The 22,387-nt window shown below is 41.6% G+C and overlaps 1 protein-coding gene across 2 annotated transcripts in view; it reads right to left on the bottom strand.

Moving 5' to 3' along the window:
* LOC103287978 (broad substrate specificity ATP-binding cassette transporter ABCG2) overlaps positions 1 to 22,387 on the bottom strand; it is a 57,207-nt gene that overhangs the window by 18,141 nt on the left and 16,679 nt on the right. For both annotated transcript variants that reach the window (XM_054727532.1, XM_054727529.1), the window contains exons 3-9: positions 16,256 to 16,315; positions 15,522 to 15,636; positions 14,770 to 14,922; positions 11,820 to 11,977; positions 7,663 to 7,814; positions 6,099 to 6,203; positions 4,953 to 5,206 (exon numbers count right to left, since the gene is read on the bottom strand). In XM_054727532.1, coding sequence (XP_054583507.1) covers positions 4,953 to 5,206; positions 6,099 to 6,203; positions 7,663 to 7,814; positions 11,820 to 11,977; positions 14,770 to 14,922; positions 15,522 to 15,636; positions 16,256 to 16,315 — 997 coding nt within the window. The remainder of the gene's footprint in view (positions 1 to 4,952; positions 5,207 to 6,098; positions 6,204 to 7,662; positions 7,815 to 11,819; positions 11,978 to 14,769; positions 14,923 to 15,521; positions 15,637 to 16,255; positions 16,316 to 22,387) is intronic.

Raw genomic sequence — 22,387 nt, 5'->3', positions numbered from 1 at the left:
AACAGTGCAAGCATCTAGCAAATTGTTGGGGAAGGAAAATAAAAGTCAAGTGGCTAAGAGTTCTGGCCTGAACTCTCAACTTTTGTACTAGTGAACACTCACTGTTTTATAATATTTCAAGAGGTTTAAGTGAAAACAGGATATCTTTATTCTTAACATTAAAAACAAATATAACCTCTAAAGCACACATAGCAACATTTCTAACAATGGGATTTTGCTCAATTAGGAAGTAGGGGTAAGCGGGGCACCGCCTTTCCTACCCAGGGGAGTCTCCATCCTGCATGGAAAAATGCACTGTCACTGTCAACAAGGCACTCAGCCAGCTTTCTCTGAGGGCACCAAGCGCTTCCATCACCCATTCTTCTGTCTCGGCTTCTCCAGCAGCCACAGCCCTTAGGGCCCATAGCTCGCAGTGTAGAACTAAGCTGCCGATTCTTTCCCACTCTTACTACCTTCACTTAGTCCATTTGATGAGCCCTAAGAAGACTGGATAAACATCACTGCTGTTCTTAAGACTGAAAAAAATGTCTCATTAGGACACGTCTAGGGTAAAGGGTTTTTTATTATATAATTTACTTGAAGATATTCTACTTATTGTGCTTTAAAATTATATTAAATATAAAAGATAAGAAACAGTCATCAAAAGAAAATATCCCACTAGGTATCTTGAAACCTTCAAAGTTAAAAAGAAAATCTCAGTCCTACATCTGTGCAATGCTACCCGACTTGAAGTAACTTGTCAAGCACACTCTAGGTATGGAGCAAACCAAGTTGGAGAACAGGACCAGGATCTGTGAAGGCTGATTTGTTAAGACCACAGTCTGGAAAGAATTTGGTTAGAGATGGCCTTTAAAAATTCCATTGATAATAAGAAATTTGACCAAAATATTTTATACCCTGGCATATTTTTTTTTATATTTTATTGATTTTTTTACAGAGAGGAAGAGAGAGAGGGATAGAGAGTTAGAAACATCGATGAGAGAGAAACATCGATCAGCTGCCTCCTGCACACCTCCCTACTGGGGATGTGCCCGCAACCAAGGTACATGCCCCTGACCGGAATCAAACCTGGGACCCCTGAGTCCGCAGGCCGACGCTCTGTCCACTGAGCCAAACCGGTTTCGGCTACCCTGGCATATTTGAATAACCTTCAGAAAATACTGTACTTTGTGTCAACAGATCAAGCTTCCAAAACAGGTGATGATGACGTCATCAACACGTATGCATGAGCATGTATACAAGTCTGTAGTTTCACACAGTGCTACTTTAAGAATATTCTGACTTTTAAACTGGCCACTCCACATGCTTTGTTTCTTTTGCATTCAAACTTGATATTTTATACTAATAGGTTATCAATATTATCATTAGGATGTTTTCTATCTTTTATATTTAATATAATCTTAAAGCATCTACATGATTCATTCTTGTGTTAAGAAAAAGAAAACAGACAAAGTAAACATGTTGCACTATGAAACATGCAGAGACCCTGTCTGCATATCTGTGTATCTGGCCTCTATTTTGTATAGAAAAAAAAAATCCCCCACATGTGTGATTCCATCTTTGTTCAAATGTATTTACCAACATTTCTCAAGGTAAGCTCTGAGGGATGTTTACGGCCAAAACTACAAAAAAACAATCCAAAGTCAAATATTTAATATGCTTATAGAAATAATGAATCTCCAAGAGATATGATAATGTTTTTCAAATGGGTTTGATCAGAACAACCTAGGCACATTAAATGAACATTAAATCTTCTTATACAGACAATTTATTCAATCCATGATCTTCCAAATACAACCTCTGGTTAAATGCATTATCAGATGCAAAGTCTGAATAGTTTAAATGACTAGTTCAAAGCTAAGTCCAGCGTAAGACTGCTGTAATATTTATCAGCAGGAAGCCATAAAACATTTTTATAGCTAAATATTCAAACACTTAGAGAATCAAATGACATACATGCAAGTTTAAAACCCAAAACTAGGGGGTCAGAGAGCTAATTTCTGTTCAGTCCATGAGATGACAGCAGTTTTTACCATTTTTAAAAAATATATTTTTCCTAGAGGCCCTATGCACAAAATTCGTGTAAAGGGCTCAGCCCTGGCAGCCACAGTGGCTGCCTCGGCCCTTGCAGCCCGGCTTTGTCAGGAAAGTTGTTCTAATTAGCATATTATGCTTTTATTATTATAGGTTGATTTCAGAGAGGAAGGGAGAGAGGAGAGAGAGATAGAAACATCAAGGATGAGAGAGAATCATTAGGTTCCTCCTGCACACCCCCCACTGGGGATTGAGCCTGCAACCTGGGCATGTGCCCTTGACCAGAATCGAACCCGGGACCCTTTAGTCAGCAGGCAGATGCTCTATGCGTTGAGCCAAACCAGCTATACTTTACCATTTTTTTTTTAATTGTTGAAGAAAGAGAGAAAAATATTTTTGACACATAAAATTTCTAGAAAATTCAAATCTCAATATCTACAAATACTTTAATTGGAGCACAGCCATTCTCATTTGTTTATGAATTATTATGGCTGCTTTCTCCCTAAAATGGCAGTTGACTTCATGACACAAAGACCACAAGGCCTGCAAAGCCTAAAACATTCACTATCTGGTCCTTATAAAAATGGTTTGCCTACTCCTGCCCTAAGCTAATATTCCAGTATTCACAAATCTGAACAAGAGCTGTACCTCCCCCCAGCCCCCTGCCCCCCGTCAGATGCTCAGAGATGCAAGGTTCTATCCTTATTCTATGAGATTGCCAGGGCTCTGAACTTTGTTAGAATTCCTTTTGTAGAAGTAAGTTGACTGAGGAGGCAAATAGGCTGAGCATGCGACCTGGAGGTACTAGGCATGGGGTTTGCAGCTGAAGGGAGTCTAGCACCAGAAGATGCGGAATCGTGGTGTAGTAGAAATAGCTCCACGCTCCAATCACTCCCTGTCCAGAGCTGCCATTTATATGACTTGGACAAGACACCTTAAAAACACTTTTAGAGGCAAGAGAAATTGAAGTTATTTTCCAAGGAAAAAAATACGATGCGTAAATCACACTAAAGAATGAACTCCATTACAGCCTCTCGCTGTTGACCATTGAGTAATCAGGTTGACCTGATTCACCAGACTTGTTCCCAAATGACATCACATTCGCTCTAAAAGAATAGACATTTACTCTTGGTTGATAGTACACAAAAGTGCTCATGTTTTGACAGAAGTGCCAAATAACGAAAATGTCTGGAGCAATTAACAGTACATCTCAAAGAGGGATCGAGGCTCTCGGTATTAATACTTAAAGGGCAACAGTACTGAAATAGAAAAATTATGGTGTATGTGGTAAATAGTCAATACTGGTTCATAACAGGCAGCTATGTGTCATCTGTAGGCAGTGAACAAAAATTCTATAATGAATAATAAAATCAACAAAAATAGTTGTCTAAAATCATTTTCTTAGAGAAAAACTAGAAATACTAGGGTTTTATATGACAGTGGGCTTAAGAATAACAAAAACCATAAAGGAGTAATAACCAACAACTATCAACAGCACCAGCCCAAAGATGAAAAGAACATTATTTCATCTTAATAAAGAGAAATTTAATCTGACAATGAATAGCCTTATTTAGTGGAAGTCAAGTTTGCTTACTACCTTTGTATTCATTGCAAAACAATTTAGGTGTCTAGTGCTCTCCTAGAATAGAATCCTTAAATGCAGGTGAATCAGAAGGAACAGCATTTGGCCTTGGCCAGTGTGGCTCAGTTGGTTGAAGTGTTGTCCTATGAAGTGAAGGGTTGGTGGTTCGATTCCCAGTTAGGGCACATACTCAGGTGGCAGTTTCCATTCCTGGTTGACACATCCATAAGGCAACCTATCAATGTTTCTCTCACACATCTCTCTTTCTCTCTCTCTCTCTCTCTCTCTCTCTCTCTCTCTCTCTCTCTCTCGACCTTAGGTGAGGATTAATATATATATATAAATAAAAATAATGAACAACATTTGCACACAGTCCCTTCCCTCAGACAGTGGCAGCCCCTCCCACACTCAGGTGCACTCACTGACATCCAGGTGAAGGCTTCCCTGATCACCTGATTTAAAATGCAAACCAACCTCTCTCCCCTCTCTCTCCTTCCCCCTCTCCTTTCCTTCTCTCTCTCTTCCTTTCTCCTCTTACCTGCTTAGACTTCCTCCATTGCCCACTCTTCCTCCTGTTATTATGTGATCTCTGAACACATAATAATCTGGCCACTCAGTGTATATCCTATATAATAAAAGGCTAATATGCAAATTGTCCCCTTGACCAGGAGTTCGACCAGCAGGCAGGCCGGCCAACCTCCCATGTCCCCTCCCCCTGGCCAAGCTGGCCAGACCCCACCCATGCATGAATTCATGCACCAGGCCTCTACATACACACTGAGTGGCCAGATTATTATGCATTCAGAGATCATAATAATCTGGCCATTCAGTGTATATTTTATTTCTGTGAGAGTTTAACAGCTGTCTCTCCTCAAAAGAAAGTATGCAGGGATTTTATTTTTACCCATTTTGCTCACTACTGTGTACAAGCTGCCAAATGCTGCACATTATCGATAAGACCTTATTGAATAAATCAGGAAATGAATATGTGCAGCTACCAGGAAACCACAAATGTGGCTAAACGATTCCTTTAATTCACCCTTTTGGGAAGGGGGAGGGGATTTTTTACAAAGATGACCTTTTATAGCTTGTCTAAATCAACAAAATATCTGAATTAGGTAGTAAAAAAAAAAAAAAAAAAAAAAACACTAAAAAAAAAGTTATCCACAGTTAAAAAGTTAACTGTGCTTTATTTATTCTATTGACTATTTCCATATCCCAAATGGAGTGAGGTGGAAGTGTGGGGAAGATAAGTATAATTTACAATAGATTATATCAGAATCTAATGCCCCACGTGAGCATTTCACAGCATAATTCGAAGAATCTGTCAGGTTACCTGAGCTATGGAGGCCTGGGGATTACCCAGTAAGTTTTTGAAGGAACGCTTGGAAACCCATCTGAGTTGATGACAGAAGGAGGTGGCATAGGTGATCTCCTTGAAGGCCGTGCTCTTCTTCTTCTGTTTCTGACCCCCTGAGAGTTGATCTAACTCAACTTTCGTTTCTCTGAAGAAGGCGGAGTTGACATAAAACTCAGCTAGTTTTTCTATGAGTGGCTTATCTCTCTTGGAAGGCTCTTCCGTCTCCTTGGCTTGGAATAAAAATGGACAGAGGGAAAACATTAACAAAATAACTGATTTAGCCCATTTTTTCTGAAATCTGTTTCTTGGATTTTCCCCTAACACCTTAATTATAAGTTTAAATATAAAATTATTAGACCTGTCATTGCTTTACACATTAGAAAAACAGTTAAATTGCCAGACTACTTTCATACACTTATAGATACAGCAAACCCACTGATAACTATAATATTTGTGCTTTGATTCTTTTAAAATAAAAATATTACCACAGAGAGCTATATTTCTTAATATAAAGCCTGGTTCCTGCTTTCTACTATGTGCAAATGTATAAGTAGCTAAGTTTCTTCTTTCAGAACACTAAAAATGAGCTTATTTTTTATGAAAACTCCCCTTAGAACTGACACTATCGTATCACAGCACTCATGGACAACAAAATCTGTGTTGACTGATGCTAAAGACTGAATGCATGTGTTCTCCCAAAATTTATATGCTGAAACTCTATCCCAAATATGATGATCTTTGAAGTGGAGACTTTGAGAAATGATTAGGTCATGAGGGTGGAGCCCTCATGAATGAGATTAGTGCCCTTTTAAAAGAGTCCCCTCCCCACTTCCACCATGTGGGCCACAAGGAGATGGTAGTCCAGCTATTAACCAGGTCCTGGGGCCCCAACAGACAACAATCCCCTAGCACTTGAACTGTGAGAAATAAATGACTGTTGTTTAAGCCACCTGGCCTGTGTTATTCTTGTTACAATAACTCAAGTGGATTAAGTCAACTGGTATCAGAAGGCAGCATTAGTTATTTAAATTCACAAAACTACATTTCAATGAGCTGCCATATGGCTGAACTTCAGGCAGTTCAATTAGGCAATAATCTGTGAGTCTTGACAGATGCACTTACCTTCACCATCTTCGACCTCTCTATTTAATACCACAGCGGAGGAGTCTCCATTAATGACATCCAGGAAGAAGTCTGCAGGGTTATTATAGGGCTCACAGTGGTGACCTACAGAAGAAGGCAATCCAGGCAAACAAGAAAAACAATATATACGTTGAAAAGAAAAAGAAAAAAAAAAAAGCTGCAACTTGGACTAATGCTCCTTAAAACAAGGCAACATGCAAAGGCAACTAAGGCACAGCAGGATTGTGTTTGGGAGAAGCCAAGAGTGTGTTCTGCTCTCTGGGATCAGCTAGTGACTACCGGAATGCCAGTACCCACTGTAGCAATGATTGCTTCTCCACCTACTGAACTCAGGTGCAAATTATTACCCTCTCTGCTGCTATAGTTCCAGCAAAGAGAACAAATCACCAGAGCAGCACTCTCAAGAGGACGTGCCCAGCATGGCACACCTGAACGCTTTACCTTCACTTCTTGTGCCTGTTCCTCTGAACTCCACTTGGTCTATAGTCTTCTCTCAGATTCAGCTCCCCTACAATCCCCGACCCAAGTATCCTTGATTTTAAGTAACAGAGATTATACAAAAACGATTTTTAAAAGATAGCTAGGGAATATTTAAAACTATAGTTAGGGTCATAGAGCATCATCTATAATAATATCAAATATTTCTAAAATGAAGCAGACTGCATGAGCCATAAAAAGAAAATAATTATAGAAAGGCCAGCATTGCTCAGTGGTTGAGCATCGACATATGAACCAGGAGGTCATGGTTTGATTCCTGGTCAGCGTATATGCCTGGGTTGTGGGCCTGACCCCCAGTTGTAGGGCAGCTGATCAATGATTCTCTCTCAGCATTGATGTTTTTATATTCTCCCCCTCTCCATTCCTCTCTGAAATCAATAAAAATATATTTTATAAATAAAATAATAATTATACCTTGTCATCTGAAATAGAAATTGGCAACCCAGAACTGTCAGAAATATTAGTCCATTAAAGTAAGACTCAGAAGTAGTCATTCCATTGATTGGTAAGTCACTCATATCCACTCAAGGACTAAGTCTTCAATCAAATGTTACTACAAAATTAAGCAGCATCTCCATAAATCCTCATAAAAGCAGACCAACATCCCATGCAGGAGGAAAAATGATACAGCTTGATCTATTATATATATGGTTAAGAAGACAAATGATTTAGGGAGAAAGGGCGGTATTAGGCCTTTCCAAAAATGTTCAGTTAGATTAATAACTGATTATGAGGCTAATATATTGAACTGTTAGGAAAGGGGCACTAGAGCTGGGAAGCAGAGCAGTATAGGCTCAGTAGAAGTAGTCCTACACATACACAAAGTATGCATGCATATTCAAACAGGACAAAAAAGAGACCTAAATGACAAGCCAGTAGTGCAACATGAAGACCAATTCTAGCACCAAACTGACCAAAGATGGTCTGGAGTGGTGGAATCCATGTTATCTCTACTCAAAGATCAAGCAGCACTCCGACCACCTCCTCCGCTCTCTTTCAGGATTCTATTCATGAAGGATCTCACTGCATGAAAAGGCAAACATACCAGCTGATGCAAAGTATCCCAAGGCCTCCTGAGCAGGCCCATGGAACATCAGTTTTCCTGAGGCCAATAAGGTGAGGCTGTCAAACAACTTGAAGATGGAATAACGAGGCTGATGAATGGAGAAGATGATGGTTCGGCCCTGTTTAGACATCCTAAGGTAAAAGTGAGAAAATAATAATGAGCCATTCAACATCTGAATCCTGCACATGTTAGCAAAAAAAAGTTTATTCCTACCTTTAGCTAATTTCTTCCTGGTTCAACTTGATTTTCTCATACTAACGACATATCTCATATTATCTCTCTGATAGGTAAGGGATCTATATTCAACCTTGTTATGAAAGACTGAAGTTTCTTTTTTCTTTTTTTTTTGGCTATGTACATAGGGTGCTTTACTCTCCAGAGTGATGCATACTACAGTGGGTTGGGGTTGCACCGATGTCCCCATATGTACAGAACGGAGTAAAGTGGGTCTCTGACAAGTCTGATTTGCCTTGATGTGGAAAGGCAGATGGGGAGGATGGAACCAGGGATGTGTTCAGTCCTGTGCTGGTTCCAGTCTGGACTGCAGGGTCTAGGCAGCGTCCAAGGTGGTCACTTCCAGGAAGGGGACGCTGCTGGGTTTGGAGGGTCTTCTGTTCCATGTCTTCTCCTGGGTGCCTGTATCTCCCCATCCCAGGCAGTTGCTCCTGGTGCAGGCAGGGTTAATCCAGCCAGCCTCCATTCCACCAGCTCTACATGTTCTGGATTCATGGGAATAGAGCTGTGATCGCTCAGTGCTGTAGCTCCCTCATCTCCCTTGCTTTCTAATGATGAATCTGGCAAATAAAGCTTCAGGGCCTGTATCTGATTCTGAATATCGGCAACTACATCTTCTCCATCCCCCGCTGGTGCCAGCTCTACCTCCTCTGGTTCAGGATCTTGGTTTAGGGGCTGGGAGGGGTAGCCAGCTGGGCCTGTCCTGGTCTCTTCTGGCTTCTCCTCAGGCTCCTCACTGCTCCAAACTCCAGTGCCTTCTTTAGGGCCCTGGTGTGGCCCTAGTTCCGCAGTCTGTTTGGGGAAGATAAGCTCAGGGCTCGGGGTCTCCCCCTACAACTACTGCAGCCATCCAGGCAGGGTCCACTCAGCGTCCACAACCGAAGCCCCACCCTCACTCAAGACTGAAGTTTCTTAAAGTGTGTCCCATGAATGGTCTAGAATCCACTAGAACATTAAAACTGCAGATTTCTGGACAGTCTTCCCAGACCTATTGGGTCTAGGGAATCCATATTTTTAACAAGCACTCAGGTAACTTGTAAGTGTGTTCCAGTATGACAACTTATTATGGGCTAAATATTAAAACAATAGTTGTATGCCCCATTCTCATTGATCACTGAAGTCTCCTGTTTCTATGGAAGTTGGTGTTCATTCTTCTGTCCTAATAGTAAAATTAACATTACTGAACACTTACTATACCTTTTTAAATATTTATAGATAACCTCATCTGAACTTCCACAATCTTGATATGAGACAATAAGGCAGTACTGATAGTACCAATAGTCTTATAACCTTCATTTTATAGATAAAGTCTAAAGGGTTAAGCAACTGGCCCCAGGTGTCACAGTTGATAAGGGGCAGGGCTGGGATTTGTTGGCCCATGGCCAAAACATTGCTAAACAACCTTTACACAGGATTTATTACTTATGTGTCAGGGAAACAAAGGCCAGAAGTACTATTCAAAAACTATCATAAGTAAAAGTATTTTATTAATAGAACTAGAGGCCTGGTGCATGAAATTCATGCGTGGGCATAGTCCCTAGGCCTGGCCTGCTATCAGGGCCATCTTCCCTGGCTGCCAGCAGCTGGCCCCACCCCACCCCCAGTTCCCTGTTTGCCATCGGGCAATTGGAGCCTACTGGCAGGGAGGAGGGACCAAGAGGTCAGCCGTTCCTGCCCACTCGCTGGCCCCGCCCCCACCATGGGTCGCCCTCTGTGTGCGGGGCAACCAGCGGGGTGGGGGCCTTAGCCTGGCGCCGCCCAACCCCCGCCACCACTCACCCCCAGTTCCCCATTTGCCATCAGGTGATGGGAGCCTGCCAGCCGGGGGAAGGGACCAAGAGGTGATCAGTGCGCCTCATAGTAACTGGTCGAGTGGTCGTTCTGGTCATTCCACCTTTAGGGTCAATTTGCATATTACCCTTTTATTATATAGGATCACTTCAATTGAAGCATTTTCTAAGTTAAGTACACACTATATGCTAGCAATGTGTACATGTTTGTTCTGTCTCAAAAAGGATCAGGTCAGTACATCAATCATTTCAATACAACATGGAATAAAAGTAGCTAAGTGTTCCTGGGAAGCAAAATGGGAGACTATAACCCAGTCTGAAGATGATGTGAGATACTGTCAAGGGGGCCAACAGGAATAAGCCACAACGAAAGAGAAAGTATAGTCAAGCTGAAGGAACATGGAGAACAAAGTGTGCAATGGCAAGGTCTATTAAGAAAACTTAAAAAAGAAAAAGAAAACTACAAGTGATTCGGTGTCATTACAAAGTTGAACCGAGGAGTGAAGAGAAGCTCACTACAGAGACTGCACCAAAAAATAAGCCTGTGCATGTGCCCTGCTTGAAGCACGCCTATGCCCTCCTTTCTGGCACACACCTTTTTTTTTTAAACTCTGAGGGCCCCCATGGGACTTGCAACCAGAGGAACAGCAGACAGCCGAACCCCTGAACCTGTCTCTAAGGCCCTTTTTCTCTGACTTTTCGGTGAGCCAAGAGCAGCCCCACCTCGGCTCATTTCTTTCCTATAACTTCACCAGGGAGCCAAAGAAGCCCCATTTAGGCTCTCCTATAGCTTCTTCTCTCCTAAGCCCTCCCTTGTTTCACTGTCCCCAGCTTTAATAAACGTACTCTTAAAAAAAAGGGGGTGGGGTGCAGGATGAATCCCCTTAATCAGAAGCCAAAGCTTCAGTCAGGAGGCTATAAGGAGCCAGTAAAGGAAGCAGGGACGTGGACTGTAGTGAGAGCCTTGCTCCTCTAAGTGTGGTCCGAGCACCAATGGTATCGGCATCAGTACCTCCAGTTAGAAATGGAGAATCTTGGGCTCCACCTCTGAGCTGTGGAGACAGAATCTGCATTTTAATGAGACCCCAAGTGATCAGTGTGCACTGTGGAGCTTGAGAAAGACTGGGTTAGAGCTCTCCAACATGGGGAAAGATGCCTGTGTCCTATGAAATGTACTCTATCCTCGAAGACAGGTAAGGGCATGAGAGGCAAGGAAGACTGAGAAAAAGCTTAGGAAAGAGTATTTCTTCAAAGGAACCTAAGACAGAAAGGAAAAAGAGACACTTCCGGGACAGCTGCCGAAGTCTGCCTGCAGTCTAGAGTCTATGGATTGGGTGGTGGGAACAGTATCCATGTGACTTCCTGGCTGGGAGGGATGTGTCTCTGTTGTTTGGAGTTGGGGAATCCGTGTAAGAACATGAGATTTCTTTGCACAGTGTTAGTAACTTTTCTCTAAGATTGAAACTTAATAAAAAAACTAATGTAAAAAAAAGATGTTAACAACTTAACTTTTGAAATGTCTCCTACTAACTGATCTTCCCACGGTCTTTTTTCTTGGTTAAAGGAAATTCCATTCTTTTCACTCCAATCTTCCATTGTTCAGGCCCCAAATCTTGTATCATTCTCAATAATCACACCCCATGTGCACTTCATGAGCCAATCCTGTTGGTTCTATCTTGAAAATAAGTCCAGAATCCACCCACTTCTTACCACTCACCCCTACCATCCTAGTCAAACATCCTAGTCAAGGCTACTGCTCACCCCAGGGCCACTGGCTGTTCCCTCCAACGAGAACTCTCTTCCTCAGATATCCAGATCTCACTCACAGCTCACATGGCACATCAGTGAGGTCTTCCTTGACCCTCCTGCTATATAATACAGCACCTCCCACCACCACTCATCAGCACATCAGCCTTCCCTATATTCTTACCCTGCTTCATTTTTCTTGAAACGCTTATATTTGCTAATTGACTGTTCCCCTCCAACAAAGAAGGGAGAAATGTTTGTGTGTTGTGCTCATTGCTGAATCCCCTGCACCAAGATTAATACCTGGTACATAGTAGGTTATCAGATGTTGGATGAATGTAAGAACAATGTTCCCATAGTGCTTACCTCTTCAGGAGCAACAGGACAGCATTAGCTGTGCTAGAGTCTAGGCCAGTTGTGGGCTCATCCAGGAACAAGATGGATGGATCGGTAATAAGCTCCATTCCAATACTAGTCCTTTTTCTTTCTCCTCCAGACACACCACGAGTAAACTGAGTTCCAACCTAACACACAAATGTTATCATTATTAACAAAAACAATCATAGCCACTATGGTTTATTGAGCTGCTAACATGTGCCAACCCTATAAGAGGCACTTTGTCTCGTGTCCTCATTTATTCTAAACAGCAAGTAAATGAGTATCTTGGAGAAGAGATAGGTTTCTCTTTAATTATACAAGTAAACTGAGGCTCAGTTTAGAGTTGGTATGTGGCTTAGCCTGATAACACTCGCATGCTGTCAACAGTTCTATACGTTCCTTATCAAGTCAAATATTTATTTTAAGGTCAGAAGTTAGAACTTAAAGACATGGCCCTGACATAGTGAAATCACAATCCACAAAGGACAATAAAGATAGGAGAGGAATAGGTGAAAGCATCTATAATATATTAGCCTCCTTATATCCCTCCCTTTCTCCCCCACCAAAGAAAGTCCTCATGTGGACTAAAAAGCTAGGCCTTGGCAGCTGATGTGGATGGTCACTTTCTACTATCCACATTAGCACCTCTAAAATCACCATAAGGCCTCCCAAATTGACCCTGTCTATACTCTTAACACATCACAAAATTCCTGACTCATTCTTTCAGACAAATTCAGAAGGCAGGTGACTGGCTCAGTTTTTTCAACCAGTCAGCGCCACTGTGTGTGGTGGAGGAGCAGGAAGGGTTGGGTGAGGCAGGAGGTGGGAAACAACTCATAGTAAGAGTCTTCAAAGAGGCCAAAGCCGGTTTGGCTCAGTGGATGGAGCGTCGGTCTGCGGACTGGAAGGTCCCAGGTTCGATTCCGGTCAAGGGCATGTACACTGGTTGCGGGCACATCCCCCGGTGGGGGGTGTGCAGGAGGCAGCTGCTCGATGTCTCTCTCTCATTGATGTTTCTAGCTCTCTATCCCTCTTCCTTCCTCTCTGTGAAAAATCAATAAAATATATTTAAAAAAAAAAAAAAAAAAAAAGAGTCTTCAAAGAGATGATAATCACATGCTACTCATGCCCTTTATTATATCCTATTAAAAATGAGCTATAAAGTACATTTAAAGATAATTGGAAAATATGGGCTCTACATAGCTGATATTAAGATTTTAATTGTGTTAGTTGATAATGGTATTGCAGTAATATAGGCAAATGTCCTTTTTAAAAAGATGCCTGGCCAGAGTGGCTCAGTGGGTTGGAGCACAGTCCTATGCACCAAAGCACTGCAGATTTGAATCCAGTCAGGGCATGTACTGAAGGCAACCAATCAATGTTTTCTCTCACATTGATCTCTCTCTCTCTCTCTCTCTCTCTCTCTCTCTCTCTCTCTCTCTCTCTCTCTCTCTCTCTCTGCATGTCCTGGGGTGAGGATTACAAATAAATAAGTAAATAAATAAAGCATAATAAGGATTCAGGGGTGAAATGTGATATTTATAATTGTCTTTAAAATATTTCAGAAATAAAAAGCTAAACACATTCCTGAAAAAAGAGGTTAACAACTGGGAAATCTAGTTATTGGTAATCACACCAGTATATTAATTACACTACAATCATGTCATAACTATAGCAATCAGACTATTCTCTCTACATTTCTGTTGTGTTTACAATTTCATAAAAGTTGTAACATTTTTTATGTATTATTTCAGTCAATTTGATAAATTTATTTTAAGGAAGAGAACAACTGCCTTCAACTTATTTTCTATGGAAATCCAGGCAAAGAACTCAGGTGATGATGGCCTAAAGGTTATGGTAGGAAAGCACCTTAGTGGAAAGACAGAACCACGTAAACAGAGCCCCAAAAAGGTGAACCCAATCACTCATAAAACGAAAATAAGTGGTACATGGTAGCAGCTCATACTTATTCTTCCAAAATTCACTTGACATAGAAGACTGAAAGCATCAGATGAAGCAGCAGCCAGCAGAACACCCCATCTTCCTGACCTCTAAGTAAGGGACAGCGCAGGGGAGATTGAACTAGAGACATGACAGCCTGAAATGCTCATCTTCACCCAAAGCCTCAAATGTCTTCCAGCCAATCTTCCTGTCTACTCATCACCAATAAATCATTCCCTCACTCATCTCATCCCTCTTTCCTGATCCTGCACAACCCACACAGGGAGCTACTTTTGTCTCTTTTTTCCACACCTGTTACCTATGAAACCCAAGGGAGCCCATCACATGACAGTGTGTAAGAAACCCTAGCAGAAGGAAGAGAGAGAGGAAGAGAGGGGAGACAAAGTGTCCTACCAAAGGCTTTAGGAAAACAAGTTGGCTGCTACACCAATTAGAAATAAACACAAATTTGACTGAAAATAATTTTAAAAGCCAAATTACAGCAAAGTGAAACATATAGAGCAAGAACCTTGGGATTTTAGTCATTTAGGAATTCTAGAAATATACCTTCGAAGCAACAGAATAAAGTTCCTGGAGGAAGAGAGGAAGAATAGCTAAAAAGAAAAGTGGGGGTGGGGGGGGAGAGAAAACAAAAAAGTGCAAGTTAGTGAACAGATAATGAATGAGTCAGGACTTACACAAGTAGTGTGGGGGAGGAGCAAGCACTGTCATCAAGGGAAGGGACATGTAGTCTTTGCAAGAACACTTTTACATACCAGCCCACACAGCCATACTTCACCTCCAGGATTCAATCATTTTTACATTGTCTTTTCCTGGTTAATTTCCACCTTCATATTATGTAACTAGTCACGTTTCTTACAGAAAGCAGCCACTTTGGCCACACACATTATAGAAAACTTCGGAATAATAGTAACACTACCCACACAGGGGAACTCCTATTTGCTGGCAGTGACCCCATCAGTTGTTTCCACTTTACCTTGGAATCTGCCACTTTAGCCAGACCTAACTCTTGAATGACCATGTTTATCCGTTCATTCTTTTCATGACTCTTCATAGTTGATGGAAGGCGAAGAGCTGCTGAGAACTGTAAATTTTCTCTCACTGTCAGAGTTCCCATCACAACATCATCCTGAAGGCAAAATGGCATTTTAACAAGACATATCAGGTCTTTTCTAGTACCATCCATCTTCAGTATATACAACTTAATCCGCAAGAACAACATGCCTGAGGGAAAGTTCTGGCCAATGATAAACTTGTAATTACACAAATTATACCAATAACTCCATATTCAGCTAGCTGCAAACCCTGATGGAATAATTCTCATTCCCTCTCTGTACACCCGAAGAGAACACAGGTAATTATGATTACTACTAGCAGACATTTCCAGACTGCTTTATACAAGGCTTTAACAAAACATCTTTCTAAGCTAGGGCAGGGAGAGAGGGGAAGGCAGGGAAAAAAGTACAACAGTAGAGTCTTTTGGGAATATGACAACTAGAACTGATATGATTGAACTTATAGGGGTCATATTCTAGATTCTCCTTGCCTTTTCATTTAACATTATTTTATATCTTATGGGAGATTATAAATAGCTGGAATAAAGAAAGTTGGTTCTATGCTCATATTGTGTAACCAGTGGGAGGCATACTGAGCAGTGGGACCAGGAGACCTGGCCAAGGCACTTGTCCAGACAGAAGAAATCTAAAGTGGAAATCCACAAATACTTACTTGTACCACATAACCTGAGTTGCATTTGAAATTGGCACTTTGAGGTGCTCCATTTATCAGAACATCTCCAGATAATCCCTGTGGATCTTTCCTTGCAGCTAAGATATCTAACAACCTATAAAAGGACATATATGGTGAGTGTTTCTCTTTAACTCAGGCTCTATCTCTCAGCTATTCTGAATGGAAATTCCACTCAAGTTAGAAAATTAACTGATCAAAAAAAGTCTAGGGTTCAACTATAATTATATATTTTTAAATTCTCAACTTCCATTTTTTTTTTTTACTCTATGCTAAAATAAAGCCCCCAAACATGAAAACAATGCACTGTTGGCTGATCCAGCACAGACCTCCTATAGCCCTCCAAGCTGCCTGACGTTTGGGTCCCAACACAGACAATGTGCTCCTTTAGCTGAGATGTAAGTCTTCACTTCTGCCTTTGTCTCTATCTCTTCACTTTCAAGTCATCCCCTTCCTTTCCCTCCCCATTAGCTCACATCATAGATGACAGCTGTATGCCATCACCTATCACATCCTGTTAGTAAAGCTGACCTACCAAGACTTCCTGCTCCTCGGGACAGAACCACAGCTGGCACAACTGCGTGTGAGCCACAGGGCCTAGACCCAGACCAGACATGCAGCAAATATTCAACTAATACCTGCCCTCGTAAAAGGGATCTGTAAAAGCACATTACAAACTGCAAAGGGAAAGCTTCCTGATACTCTGTTATACTCACGAAGACTTGCCTCCACCTGTGGGTCCCAGAATGGCGTTGAGGCCAGGTCTCATGATCCCACTGCAAATGCAGAAACAGACTGATTTACTGGTTCATTTTAAAACTAATTCTAAAAATTTAGAGTCTGCATTAAATATACTCCATGAAAGGTGATGAAATCAAACAGAAAGCAAGCACAAACAAACTTATAAAGGAAAAAGAAACCAAACTGTTAATTAACAGAAGTCTAGTATACAAAGGATGGCATCCCTAGTCAGCATCTGTAGGAAAAATGGCTCAGGTCCCTTTAATTCCTTTACTTATTCTCTAAACTATTTACACTTTTTGGAAAAGGACACGCAAACTTTCAAGTTTCCTTGAAGTAAAAGATTCTGGCAAAACATCTGTTACGCTTACTTCTCTTAACACAATGTAAAGTACATCACGGGTCTTGAGTAGTGTTAGGTGATAATAATTTGCTACCTACTCAACTTCTACATGGATTTCTAGAACCACCAGGATTAATGCTCTCACTGCTCAAATCTAGTCAAATAAAGAAACAATGAAACAGACGAAGAAATTCAATGGCTAGAAAAAGCACATCAGATGTTAAAAAGAAAACCTTACCAGTTCTTAATGCTCACAAAATTCTTAATTCAATTGTAAAAGTTAAACATGTGCCCTCCAAATACATCATTTTCTTTCTTCAAAGTTTCAGAAAAGTAGAATGGAAAATTCTCAGTTTCAAAATGGGAGACACTACTTTCTATTGGTGATGACTTTTAAGGATGTACAGACATAGTGTGGACACTGCATGTTCCAAACAAATTACATAGATGTTTGTGGGTAGAGAATATTCAGAGAGCAGGAAGCTATAAAAAAAAAAAAAAAAAAGAAAAGAAAAAAAGAAGGCAGCCAAGATGGTGGCAGATTAAGTGGAAGCTACACTGACATTCTCCCTGGACCAAGCTGGAATTACAACTAAAATATAGAAAAATCATCTTGAATAACCAACTGAAGACTAGCTGGATAGAAGCTGTATAACCAAGGAGAACGCATAGAGACTGGTAGGAAGTGAAGAGGAGAAAAAGGGCGGGCTGGGCTCTCACAGGCAGCAGCTGAAGTTCTAGAGTGTGATATCTCACTTGTGCGGGGTTTCCTCTGAGAAGTCTGGGGCCTAAACCCCAATCTGGGCTCCCCAGCCCAGAGTAACAAAACTGGGAAAGGTGCCCATGTAACATCTGGCTGTGAAGAGCACTGGGGATTCTGTCTGACAGGGAGAGATGACCAGAAACACAGGCACCACATTAAAGGGCCAATACACTAAATTTTGTTTTCAGCCTCTCACCTCGGGCTCTAGCAGAGGGAAGGCAGAGTGGACTAGAGCTGTGTGAGGAGTCTGGGGTTGGTGGCTCTGAGGAGAGAGCTGAGAGGACAGCTGCCAGGATCTCTGGGCTGAGTCATTCCCCCAAGTCACAGAAACCATCTTTCTCAGGGAGAGCTTTCACATCATTGCAGCTTTTGCCTGGGAGGAAGTGATTGCCCCACCCATTGGAAACCATTTCATCCCACCTCAAGGGAGTTTATGCCCTGCTGGGGTCTACAGCCTGAGGTTCATTTAGAGACTAACAATCAGCCTGCAGGCAGAGGTGAATCTCTGGGTGTTTTTAGTTTTTGCCACATACTTCTGGGCCCTAAGCTAGGAAAAGCAGGCCTTGGTGCACAGCTCAGTCCTTGCCACACACCCCCAACCCCAGCAGAGGGAGCCACAAGCTGTGGATCACTGATAGCTCCAAACAGGGTACTTGGGGCCAGTCACAAATAGAGTCTAACATTGGCCGGCACCAGAGACCTTCCAAAGAGGCCCAAAATCAATAAATCCAGTAGCCAGCTTCACAGAACAACAAAGCAGGATCCAATACGCTCCACAAGCAGTGTATCCACAGGGAGATATTGGCAGGCTCCAAACTCTGCTGAGGTGAATTCCACTTCCCTTTGAGACAGCATGGAGGGGCCTGGAGAGTATTATGCTGAGTGAAATAGCCAGTCAGAGAAAGACAAGTATCACATCTTCTCACTTACATGTGGAATCTAATAAACAAAACAAACTGATGAACAATATAGATTCAGAGACATGGAAGCATGGAACAGACTAAAGAATCACAGAGGGAAGGAGGGTGGGGGGTGGGGGGAACAGGAAGAGATTAACCAAAGAACTTATATGCATAGCCCATGGACACAGACAATAGTGTGGTGAAGGCCTTGGGGGAGAGGGAGGGGGTCAATGGGTGACAAAAATGGAGATATCTGTAATACTTCCAGTAATAAATATAAATTTTTATAAAACTAATGCAGAGTTGACTGTGCTGAGACTCAAGAAGAACACAAATATGTAATTTAACCCTGAAGGTCACCAGTAGAATGGTAAGGAGAATTCACTGGAGTAAGGAGAAGGAAGGAAGGTCCACCACAGTTGCACAGGCCTGATGAAATGGAGGACTGAGGAAGGCCTTTCAAAACCCTGGTGTCGCCCTAGCCGGTTTGGCTTAGTGGATAGAGCATCGGCCTGCGGACTGAAGGGTCCCGGGTTCAATTCCAGTCAAGGGCACATGCCCAGGTTACAGGCTCCATCCCCAGTAGGGGGCATACAGGAGGCAGCCAATCAATGGTTCTCTCTCATCATTGATGTTTCTATCTCTCCCTTCCTCACTGAACTCAATAAAAATGAATTTAAAAAAAACACCCTCATGTCCACGCCCAATGTCTGTGGAATTGGTAGGTAAATCATAAGTTACTCTCCAGAGAATCCAGTATCTATCCCAGTGGTAGGTGCAAAGAGGAAGGCTATTTCATGCCCAGACGGTGACTTTCACAGGGCAAATACTACGATATTCAGCTGTTGTGAGTGATAGAAGGCACAGTGCAGCTGTGCTCAGTGCTCCAGTCCGGGAGGACCTCAGCACGGCCTGCCTATAGTGCGGGGACTGTCACGAGGGTAAAATGCCTGGTGGGTGCTAGGGTGAAATTTACCTCCTACTTTGCTCATTAACTGAGGTGCCTCTCACTGAAACATTGGACAAATGCAATGAGTTAGGTAAAGAAGACACAAGCTCTAAAACAGAAAACATATCTATTATTTCAGTGGCCTTTTCCTCCTGATATAATAAGACATGCTAATGGTTGGGTGAACTTTCAAGATGCATTTATTTATAGCTCTTCATCTACCTTCTGCATTGATAGCTACCTACAAACTGTTTCTAAAGTGACCAGAGATAAACTTGTTACTCACTAAGATTTCATTGCCAGAAAACCTTTCCAGGTTTTAAAAATATCTACTCAAATAAAGACCAAGCAATCCTAAATGATTAATTCAAAAGACAATGTGAGCGTTCTAAGACAAAGAACTTTTGCATAACCGAGTTGGCTTCCTTTGGCACTAAACCCTAGCATTACAAAAAACAATGGACAATCCTAACCTCAAGAGTCCCAGTTTGGAGCAGTGGCTAATTCTCCCTCCATTCACTCAACACAATTATTGGGTGTCTATGTGTGTACAAGACACTCTTCTAGGACATGGGTCAGAGCTCAGAATAAAAGTTCTAGCCAGCCCTGGCTAGTGTGGCCCAGTTGGCTGGGCACATCCCGCGCACCAAAAGGTTACCTGTTTGATTTCCAGTCAGGGCACATGCTGGGATACAGGCTCTAGCCACAGTAGAGGACATGCAGGAGGCAGCTACTTGATGTTTTACTCTCACATCAATATTTCTCTCTCTTCCTCTCCCTTCCTCTCTCTCTAAAAATCAATAAACATTAAAAAAAAATGTTCTAGCCCTCTTGGATTCTACATTCTAGTCCAGGGATCAGCAAACTACAGGTGGTCATGTTTTCTGTTTTCAAAAACAAAGTGTTAGTGGAACAGAGCCGCACTCACCCATTTATGTCTATGGCTGCTTTCCTGCTACAGTGACAGAGTTGAGTAGTTACCACACACGTGTGTGACCCATCACAACGAAAATATTCACTGTCATAAAAAGTTTGCTGACCTGTTCTAGTCCATAGTCTACAATTCCCTTGTTGCCCCACCCCACCCTCCTTCAAAGCCTATTCCCCACCCTTCTTTATGGATTTATATAGCATTTATGTGCCTGAAAGTCTCCCTCACTATATTGTAAAACCTTGCAACAAGAACTGTGTCATCTTCTTTCACCACCACCCCATAGTATGCACAGAATACTGAATACATGAAATAAAACCCAGCTACAGGATTCCTATCATATCTATTGCATCTTAGTGAATAATGGTAAATCTCATTTAATAGGTGAGAAGTCAATGCCATCCCCAGAGCTTGGAGCATCGTCCCTCCCTACCCTGCCCTACACACACACACACACACACACACACACACACACACACACACTCACTCACATACAATCTTTACTTTCTCTCTCCCCATAGCCCTGGCCCTCCAATTTAGGGTGGTGGCTTAATCCCTGTATCACAGTAGAGCAACACAGTAAAGTGCTTTAGTTGCCTAAATCCCCACTGGAGTAGAAAGTTGCAGAGAACAGAGCACATACCTCTGTCACTAGAATCTTGCACAATATCAGACTCCTAACAGATGTTAAAAATCAGTTGAATAAATGAAAAATAAACTTATGAACAAAATAGATCCAGAGACACAGAAGCATAGAACAGAATAGGGAATCTCAAAGAGAAGGCAGGGGTGAGTGGGTGGTGGGAAGTGATCAACCAAAGACCATGTGTGCATGTATGCATAAGCCATGGACACAGACAATAGGGTGGTAAATCTAGAAGGATCAGTAGGGGGGTAGGAAGGGGGACATATGCAATACTTTCAACAATAAAGATTTTAAAAATCAGTTGAGTAAAGGAGTCTTTGCATTTTTAGAAATAATTACTTATAGGAAAACCAAATGTTTAAAAAAACAACAATAAGAAGTATAAAAAAACTTATAGAAAATAGGCATACTGACTGGAAAGAAAACTTAGGTACATTCCCTACCTATTATATTATGTTCACATAATGCATCAATCGTTTCTATTAGATTTTACCTCCCCTCTTAGTGTGAAAGTGATGGAAGTACTGGATGGAGGAGCAGCCATGGCCAGCACCCAAGATCCTGGGCTGCAAAGAGAGGTGGGAGGAAGAGAGGATACAGCTGGAGGGTGGGGAGATTGCTTATATTAAGGAACCAGGAAATTGATTGAGCCCTGGCCAGTATGGTTCAGTTAGCTGGAGCATTGCCCTGGGCACCGAAAGGTTGCCAGTTCGATTCCCAGTCAGCACATATATGGGAGGCAACTGATTGATATCTCTTTCATAGATTGATGTGTCATTGTTGTTTTTCTCTATATATATCTCTAAAAAAAATCAACTGAACAAATCATTTAGGATATTAGAATAGTGAGAGTCAGGTTTTTCATTTTTTGAGAAGATGCTTTACAAACATGGAAATGTGGAAATAACTCTAGGATATTAGATCAGAATTGGAGGTCATGGGTTTTTATCTATATACACAGACATATATAAAAAGGTTTAGATGTGTGTATCCATGTATACATACATATGTTCCCTAGGTGTGTCCACTGAGAAGGTCCAGAAACTATGCCATCCCAATACCAACGAACACTCCAAACACCCAGATCTCAGTTAGTAAATGCGAAACTTCACAAAAAGGAACCAGGTAGGGTAAGTACAGAGAGTCTGGAACTTCTTATTGTGCCAACAAAATACTCCAAGAAGAGGATGTGTCAAAAGAATGAATTAAAAAAAATAAAACACAGAAACTACCTTGAAAGGTCTCCCACTGATCAAATCAGAAACAATAACATTATCCAGATTAATAATGATAACATGTTATTATTGGATAGTACTGAATATAATAATAATCCATGAGTCTATACTAAAATAAACAAATGAATGAAGAGCTGAAGAACAGTGAGTGTCCCTTTTAGTAGAATGCAAACTAATCCATACAGAACAGCAAGATGAAAATAGAAAATCACCCTTTGGTAACTATCACAGTGATAGTTATTGCTCTCTCAGGCCAAAGACATCAAAAGGGCTGAAGCTGGTGAGTTCAGGTTTTATGAAAAATAGGGTTTTGGAATAATGTCAGGGTAACTCCCCTC

This window comes from Eptesicus fuscus, chromosome 2, assembly GCF_027574615.1.
Source record: "Eptesicus fuscus isolate TK198812 chromosome 2, DD_ASM_mEF_20220401, whole genome shotgun sequence".
Classification (NCBI taxonomy): Eukaryota; Metazoa; Chordata; class Mammalia; order Chiroptera; family Vespertilionidae; genus Eptesicus; species Eptesicus fuscus.
The sequence above is the reverse complement of the archived record's forward strand: the minus strand, read 5'-3'. Positions and strand labels throughout refer to the sequence as shown.